The 9487-nt window shown below is 24.5% G+C and overlaps 1 protein-coding gene across 1 annotated transcript; it reads right to left on the minus strand.

Moving 5' to 3' along the window:
- Positions 1–2988: 2988 nt before the first annotated feature.
- On the minus strand, positions 2989–9386 carry LOC107004929 (putative axial regulator YABBY 2). Its single transcript, XM_015203355.2, has 6 exons — positions 9084–9386; positions 7016–7135; positions 6243–6390; positions 4970–5018; positions 4641–4716; positions 2989–3196 (listed from the first exon to the last, which is right to left on the minus strand). The coding sequence occupies exons 1-6, from the start codon at positions 9168–9170 to the stop codon at positions 3143–3145; spliced, it is 534 nt and encodes a 177-aa protein (XP_015058841.1). The 5' UTR covers positions 9171–9386; the 3' UTR covers positions 2989–3142.
- Positions 9387–9487: the final 101 nt, after the last annotated feature.

Genomic DNA, 9487 nt, shown 5'->3' on the forward strand with positions numbered 1-9487 from the left:
TTTCATTCCCCCCGTCTTTTATTACTAATTCACGTTTAATATTTGATACCATTGAAATATACATTTCCTTTTTTCATTTTACAACTTTATCAGTCAAACACTTTTATATAAATTATACATAATAATAATAATAATAACTATAGTATAAAGTGTTTTTCCTTTATTGAGCATTATTTTATGCACCAAATGAATAAATTGATATCAAACATCAAAAGTATGAAATCAAAAAGAAAAAGTGAGCTACAACTTTGGGCTCTTTGTCTTTGCAACTTAATTTTTGACATGACAGACTAATACCAACTATAAGATTTGACATATCAGATTCTGCAACCTTTAGTCACCTACTCACCTATTCTAGTCTACTAGTCATAAATAAACATCAAATTGTTATAATGGTTCGGAGGGTGGTTATCCACACAGATAATCCAATATCGACTTTCCTTCAATGTCTTTTGAGTCGAATCTGTCGCATAAGACTTGTCTAGTGCGGTTTACATTTCTTGTGTGATTTGCAGGCTATTACACAGTGGGAAGTTCACCCATTGCGCACAGAGTTCTCACCAAAAGGGAAGATTGTGGCAAAGGTTGTAGCAATTGCAGGTTATCCTAAGTTTTCAAAAAAAAACTTGTTATCATGGAACTTATGAAAATAATGATTAATATTCTTTCCTTCTTAAGCAGAGATTTCATCTTCAAAAAGAATATTTTATCAGTTAGAAGATTAGATACACATGATACATTATGTGAAATAATGTTATGTCGACGCTTTCTTTCCTTCTTAATCGGAGATTTTATGTTAAAACTTGCTATAAAGAACATTTTATTAGCTAGAAGATCAAAAACACATGATACATTACGTGAAGCGGTGTCATCTCGACACTTTCTTTTCTTCTTAATCAGAAATTTTATGTTTAAACTTACTATAAATTAAAGAACATTTTGTCAGCTAGAAGATCGGAAACACATGACACATTATGTGAAGTGATATCATCTCGACAATGACTTTTCTAGATTTTTAAAAAATATATTCATACATAAATAATATAAGGAAATGATATATTTGTAAAATAAATATAAAGGCAAAATATGTATTTTTCATGGTACAATGCAAATTAGTTATAAAGATAAGTGTGTTTATTTTTTTAATTTTATATAAATTTACATTTTTAGTTGTATATACTCAAAATTAGAAAACAATTCAAAATTCATTTTGTAAAACAAAAATAATACTAATAATTAGTTTAAAGGTATTTTGAAAAATAAAGTGTTCTGAAAAAGATTAAAATCCTAATTACCACACCACTTAGGAAAATAATCTCTATATGACCATTGAACATTCAAAATAATACTTTTTAATGTAAATTCAAATTACCTAAAAAAAATTTGAAGAAAAAAGAAATCAAAGAAAGGTAAAGTAAAAGTACATACAATATTATTTTCTTCGTCTCAAAATAAGTATTATTTTAAAAAATAAATTATCTCATAATAAATCACATCTTAAAAATTCAAAATAAAAAATTAGCATGTCTATCCAATTATTTCCTTATAGTTAAATTTTCAGAAGAAACTATATATTATATTTATTAACTTTATAATAAACGTGATTTTTGTTAACGCGATACTCTATTTAGGCTGTAGGGAGTACTTATTTTGCTCTATTTACCAATCATAACTTAGATCACTTTTTTTAAAAAAAAAAAAAGCAGCACAATTGTCTAAAAAAAGATCAATGTTGGTTAAAAGTAAAAAAAAAACAAATAATAAAAATAATAAAATAAAAACTAAAAAGTAAATATAAAAGGTTAGCAACAGATCGATAATTGTGTCCAAACTGACAAAAGTCAATAGACACTTTCTAGTACGTAGTCATTTCATTTGTTGAAAAAAAAAACCCACAATAATGTGTATATATATTAATAATTTATTAATATTATATGTTATTTCATAAATTTATTAAACTCAATATATAAAAAGAAATTGTGAACCTAATAAATCAAATAAATTACAATTAAAAAAATTCTAATTAAACCCCAAAATTTTGAATTTTATATACATTTCTACTACTAATTCCCCCTAAATTATAGACAAGAGAAAGATGTTTTTTTAAAAAAAAATAAATAAATTTTCATGGACAAATGATTTAGGAGTCTGAATATATATATATATAGCTAAAATATTCGAAGACCTCACATTAATAATTGATATATCTTCAAATATCTTTTATAAATAAATATTTGTGGTTAGAAACTTTCAAATAACTTATAATTTGACAAAACTGTTGAGTAGTAAACAATTTTTATTCATGTCGATCATCAAATTTTTATTTTTCTTTTTGTAAAATTTAATCTCTTGATTTGACAATACATACAACACTATTTAATATAGTTGTTTTTTTGTAAAAATCTATTCCCAACATATTATCCACCTATTTATCAAAATCTAAATTGTGTAGAGTAAAATTAAATTTACGAATAACCATTTCTTTATTCATGAAATAGCTAAAGTTTCGCTATAATATCGACTATTTTTCAAAAAGTGAAAAATATCCTATGAACATTATTTCTATAAGTTAATTACATGTTGAAAAGAATATCATTTATCAAAGTCGTATTTTCTTTTCATTTAAGGTGATATCGATTAAATTATTTCATATTTTGTGCAAATTTTATCATGTATAAATAGTTTTTATTTTAAAAAAATAAAATTTAGATATTTAAATTATGTTAACTACTTAACATATTATGTATAAGTGATCCCAATAGTAGTAACTAAACTATTTTTTTTAAAAAAAAATAAACAAACTCTTTAAGCTCCCCAAATAATAATACATCAAATGGGACAAGGGAGTATAAAAAGTCACAAAAGAAGTGTATTTATTATTGAGTAAACTTTGAAAATAATAAATAAAATTTAATTTAACCAAAATTAAGACAAACATAATGAAAGGTGCCACATCAACAGAAAATAATATTAAGACGAGGACAATAATAATAACAACATATTCAACGTATTTTTATAAATAAAATCCTTAAAAAAAGTAATTTTTAAAAAATAAAAATATTATTTTTGATAAATCTTCGACGAAAACAACATAAAAGACATGCATATATATATATCATATATTAAAGTTTTTTTTCCCTCACTATTTGTTGCCCTCCAGCTTGAGTCCAAAGTGAATATGTGGAAAATGTGCCCACTGCAAAAATAGCAAAAAATCAAATAAAAGATAAAATCTTTTGAAAAATATATTTCTCTTTTTTAATTTCTTCTATTTTAGTGGTCATTCTTGTTTGTCCCTACCATAAATTTTCTTTTGTGGACATTCTAAAAATTCCACATGCAACTAAGTTATTTTTATTTCTTTTATTGTTTTATTATTTGTCTGAATTAACGATTAAAAATACGTCTAAAATTATTATTTTGATAAATAGATGGCCAAAAATAAACGCACGTCTATCGATAAATATTTGAACAACTCAACATCAAAAGTATATATTAATACAAAGAAAATATTGATTTAGATAAATTATAGAAATAATATATAGTTCAAGTTATTTTCTTTTCTTTTATTGTTTTATTATTTATCTGAATTAACGATTAAAAATACGTCTAAAATTATTATTTTGATGAATAATGGCCAAAAATAGACGCACGTTTATCAATAAACATTTGGACAATTCAACATCAAAAGTATATATTAATACAAAGAAAATAATAATTTAGATAAATTATAGAAATAATATATAGTTCAAGTTATTTTCTTTTCTTTTATTGTTTTATTATTTATCTGAATTAACGATTAAAAATACGTCTAAAATTATTATTTTGATGAATAAATGGCTAAAAATAGACGCACGTTTATAGACAAAAATTTGGACAACTCAACACCAAAAGTATATATTAATACAAAGAAAATAATAATTTAGATAAATTATAGAAATAATATATAGTTCAAGTTATTTTGTTTTCTCTTATTGTTTTATTGTTTATCGGAATTAACGATTAAAAATACGTCTAAAATTATTATTTTAATGAATAAATGGTCAAAAATAGATGCACGTTTATCGACAAATATTTGGACAACTCAACATCAAAAATATATTTTAATACAAAGAAAATAATAATTTAGATAAATTATAGAAATAATATATAGTTGAGATATGAAAGCCCGAAATTATAGTTCAAATGATATATAATTAGTATATATCACATGCGAAGTAAGATTTTCACCTAAAATATTCAACACATTAAAAAAGATAAATTATACGCAAAATCGTCTAAAAAGTCATCAACTTAAAAAGACACTTCTGCTATTCCACATGCTTAACTCCTTGTAGGTATTCATAGTTTTCATTTTCATTATGTAAGGTCTACTAACGAGAAAAACGCTTTTTACTAAAGATTTTTTTTCTTATTTTCACCATTTAATCTGATTTAAGACATAAAAGAGTAAATTAAACACACGATCATTCAAAAAGTCATCAACTTAAAAAGACTCTCCCGCTTTTCCCCATACTTAACTCCTTCTAGGTATCCATATTAGTTTCCATTTTCATTGCGTAAGGTATACTAACGAAGAAAGATTTTTTATTTTATTTTCACAGTTTAATCTCGAGATTTTTGATTAAGAGAGGACTTACATTTTTGGCAGCAGTGCTAAAAGCTTCACGATGGCTAATATCAGGATTGCTGGCCTTTATCCTTTGAATCTCTTCCCTATACACATTCAAAACATAAATAATATAGCGCAAAAAATATGCGATCAGTATTTTAAATATATATTTTTTATCTCGGTAAATATAAATATATTGCAAATTTTCGGTGGCAAGAGAGGGGTAACTAAATATGGACGGACTTTCGAATTAGGTAGAACTTAGTACATTTGATCTCAAAAATACATAAATTTAAAATTCTAAATGCGAATCAATAAATTAACATCATAATATCTACTGGAAGGAAAAAAACTTACTTGATGAATCGGTTGTACGCAGAAGGAACACGTTGTCTTTTTTCTAGTGCTGCATAGTTTGATATATGAAAGAGACGGAGTTAAAATTTTAAATTTATAAATTTTGAGTTTTAGAAAGGATAACGTATTCTATACTTATCTATGTACCTGTTATGTTGATTCACTAACATTATTATATAAATACAAGATTTTGCTCAAAACTATTGAATTCTTTCAAATTCGTAAATATAACCCTAGCTTCATTGTTATTTAGAAGTTTTTTCTATTATGCCACATGGATTATTTATGCAATGATCTAATGTGCGTCGTTTAAATTATGAAGATATTAATAATACATGTATTTATTATTTTATTTTTTATAATTCGTAATTTCTATTTTTTTAATTTAAATAAAATTATAAAATAATAACCAAATATCATACTTGATGTGCTTAAATGATCACACCAAACATACTATAGTATTAACTGTGTAAATTTAATTTTAATATATAAATTGTTACTCCAACCAAAGGGCCCTAATAATTAACATGTTATTGATGAGTTGGATACAAATGTAATGTCACAATCAATTTCAGTTGTCATAAAAGTGAAGAGGAAACTTCATGTAGTCCAAATATTATTGTCAATTATATCTCATCCTTTTCGTACTACGAATCGAGACGGATCCAGATGTTCATTCAATTCTTTTTGATAAAATATCATATTATATATAGAGAGTGTTTAAATTATCTGAACATAAAAGTAAAGATTAGCTCAATTTGATATTTCAAATTCAAATCTCATGTATCGTATTTTCATTTTCGAATCGCCTTGACGAAGATTCTAAGTCACTATACAAATCTTGTTTAAATTATATGCACATCAACAATGTAAATGCTATTTTATATTATTAGATCATCCAAATAATACCTTCATGTAATAATCCTTATAATATTGAAATTATAGTCTTATAAATTAACTCAGATTATCTGCTACAATCGATAAACGTATATATAACTTAAAGATATATAATACATCGATATAACTTTAAAAAATACATATTTAAATATCTTAACTTGTTTTAAGTTAATAACACTTTGAAAGGACATGTTGCAAATAACAATTCAACAAAATATTTAACTTATATACTAATATATAACATAAATTTCAAATATGTTATAGTAGGTCAATTGTCTTATTTATCAAGTTATAATTTGCTCATTCTACTTATTATGAACGATTACATATAGTTAACGTATAACGATTTATTAAGAGAGATAGAGAGAGTACTTACGACGAATCGGAGGGATTCTAGGTTCATTTTCAGGAGAAACAATGGAAGAATATCTGTTGAACTTTGAAGAGGATGATGATGATGAACCATAAGCTTTATAATTACTAGAATTATTTTCAACATTTGTGTACTGTTGCCTTTGCAGCTTCTGTCAGATAAAAAGAAAAAAAAAATATTATTATGATCATAGTAATAATTAGTATAAAATACTTTCTTCTCCTCCACCAACAAAAAAAAGTGATGGAAAAAAATATTTTTTTAATTTTTTTTACCACAAAATTAGGAAAAGGGAAAAAAAAAAAAGAAGACAGCACTTGACCAGAGATTGTGAAATTACCCACAGGTATATAATTTTTTTTCTTAGTTTCTTTTTAAAAAATATTATAATTTTAAACATGTCATAATATTATATAATTATAAAATCATAAATATTAGGGTTAAACTGAAAGGTTTACACTCGAATTATCTTTAAAATATAGAAATTACATGTTGTTTTACTGGAACGAATCGAAAAGGAAAGGATAGCAATAGATCAATGTCTCGCTTAAGCGATGAATTGATTATTTTCAAATTATCTGAATATATCAATATTTGATTATATCCGATCTGAAGCAAACATTCATAAAACTAAGTATTTCGTGTTTGAGCACTAATAAAAGTTCCTACGTAAAATTTATGAATACTTAATAAAGTACGTAAAAGATCGTATATGTCCTATACGTAAATAGTCGATATCACATGAAATGAAATAGAGAAATGATATATTTACTTACTTGTACATCTTGAAGGGGTAGAGCTTGAATTAAAGATCCAATATTAACAGAAAGCATATTTGCACAATGCCCACATCTTACTGTCACTAAGGTTAACATGTTGCTGCATGGAACACTAACCTGATAATATATAGATTTTTTTATATCATCGGATTAAAATCGAGAAATATCATATAAATATAATAATTTTCGATTTTGTGATAATTTTTTTAAAAAAAGAATAATGACTAATTATAGTCTTGAGAGTTCGAGCTGGATATGATGAAAAATTATCATGTCTAATTTCTTTCGAATAAATCTATAAGAATTTATTTATTACAGCTTGTTAGTATATAAATAACTTAAAATTATTTTATATATATTATAAATATATCCAATCCTATAATAATTACCATTTGTGTAACCAGTATAACAAAAATTAAATGAACTAGTAGTAACAATTCACAAAACAAAAACTATAGACTTCTTTCTAGTTTGACTAGTAGTAATCGGCATTACTATATCAAAAATGATCATTAGCAGTAATTAGCATTTTTCGTATATGTCCTTAAAGTATTTAGTGATATTGGTTCTAATGACACTTAATTAATGTCGGTAAAAATTTTAGCACTCTTTATTAATGTCAATATTTACTGTCGCTAAAAGTTGTTTTTGTTGTAGTGACTATTTCTATGTGAAAACCCTTGATATTTCGTAGAATTAATTGAGATGAGCGAAAGCTGAAGTTTTTGGAATTTTCATTCGAAAAACTTTAAATTTTTAAAGTAAAATGCATGTCTAAATACAACTTAAAAAATCACAATTTTTGAAATTTAAAATTTTAAGACTCTTTAACTTCAAAATTTATGACATAAAGGACAACTAAGGTAAGGGAATTTATAGTCCTTAATATTTTGATTACTCATCCGATATTCGATATAAGCTCTGAAATCTCAATTAATCAGAATTTATATGCATATGACCTTATAATTTTTTTATTCGAGACGTCTGATTAAAGATAGAAGTATCGTATCTCTAATCATATCTCTTTAATTCCTTTCCTTTAGGTGCTCCTGACTTTTTTTCTGACCATTGTTCAGTCACTAGAAAAGTGATAAATTTAAAGAGATAACAAGGAAAATGACTTGACTAGAACAGAAATCACAGTCCAATTCCAATACAAGGATCTAATAAACTTCTATAAAAAAAATATATATATATATATATATAACAAATATTATATATTATATATGAATTATTATTTTCCCCTTTTAATTTAAAGAACTACAATTCTATAAATGATTTTTTTTCAATAAAAAACAATACTTAATTGTTTCAAATTCCAATCATGATTATTTCTCTTAAAGAAATAGAAACAAAATTAGTTATATCCCAAAAATTGGGAAAAAAGAAAAAGAAATTATTATTATTATTATTATTTTGAGTTTATTATCCAGTGGGCAAATGTGTTAAAATGTGTGAACAGAAAACCCCACCATTTTTTTTTTCTCTTTTTTCATTTTTGAAGGTAAGAGATCTAATTACACCAAAATTAGTAGTACAATAATTTGTGAAATTTTGGAATAAAGAAAAAGAACAATAGTTTGGATCACAACAATTCTCTTTTTTTTTTTATAAAACTCATTTGAAGTTAAATTTTCAAGATTTTCCAAACAAATGAATCTCTTTTAAAAAAAACAACAAACCCTTTTTTGTCCTAAGTGAAATCTAGTAAAAATTAACATAAATATCAAAGAAAGATTATAAATCCAACCAAATACATCTTTTTAACCCTATAATTCATAAAAGAAGAATATTTCATCTCAATAATATTATGTTTCAAATTTTTCATCCATATTTACTTCACTTAAAACCTAAAAACAAAAGACATATATTCTCTATCAAAAACATATTCTTTAATTTTAATAATAAATAATCTATGATCATACTCATCACACATGAGCTTAAAATAAAATTATGCCCTAGACTAACATGCATACTTTTTCTAACCCTAGTAATTATATTATCATATGCACAATAAGTAATTAAAATTCAAACAAGCTTGAAGAAAGGATAAAGAAGTATTTACCGCAAGAATGGTGTTGCAAAAATTACATTGCAAGTAACAAACGCGTTCTGAGGAAGGTGAAGAAGAAAAAGTCATATCGAATGACATTTTATATTTATAATTAATTGTTTTTTTTAGGTTATTGACCTATATTACATGAATCAAAGGGGAAGAGTGAAGAAGAAATATATATGTATATATAGTATGCATATATAATATAAGGTAAGTTTGTATACAATTGAAGCAAAAGGATTGTAAGGAAGAAAAAAAAAAGATGCTCAAAAGAGAAAATATATAAAGTGTAAAGGGAATTAAGAAAAAGCCTATTCAAAGGGTAAAGATATTATTTGGTTTCAATTAAAAAGATGGAACACATAGAGAAATGAGTGGATGGATGGGGTGGGGTGGGGTGGGGGTAGGGGGTA

This window comes from Solanum pennellii, chromosome 11 (genome assembly GCF_001406875.1).
Source record: "Solanum pennellii chromosome 11, SPENNV200".
Lineage (NCBI taxonomy): Eukaryota > Viridiplantae > Streptophyta > Magnoliopsida > Solanales > Solanaceae > Solanum > Solanum pennellii.

Bases quoted from the DNA above. Each gene is read 5' to 3' on its own strand.
- LOC107004929 (XM_015203355.2), bottom strand. From the start codon at position 9,170: ATGTCATTCGATATGACTTTTTCTTCTTCACCTTCCTCAGAACGCGTT. The intron at 4,717-4,969 runs GTAAGTTTTTTT...GAATGTGTATAG, and splicing joins GCGTACAACCGATTCATCAA to GGAAGAGATTCAAAGGATAA. The intron at 3,197-4,640 runs GTAAGTCCTCTC...CTATTTTTGCAG, and splicing joins TTAGCACTGCTGCCAAAAAT to TGGGCACATTTTCCACATAT.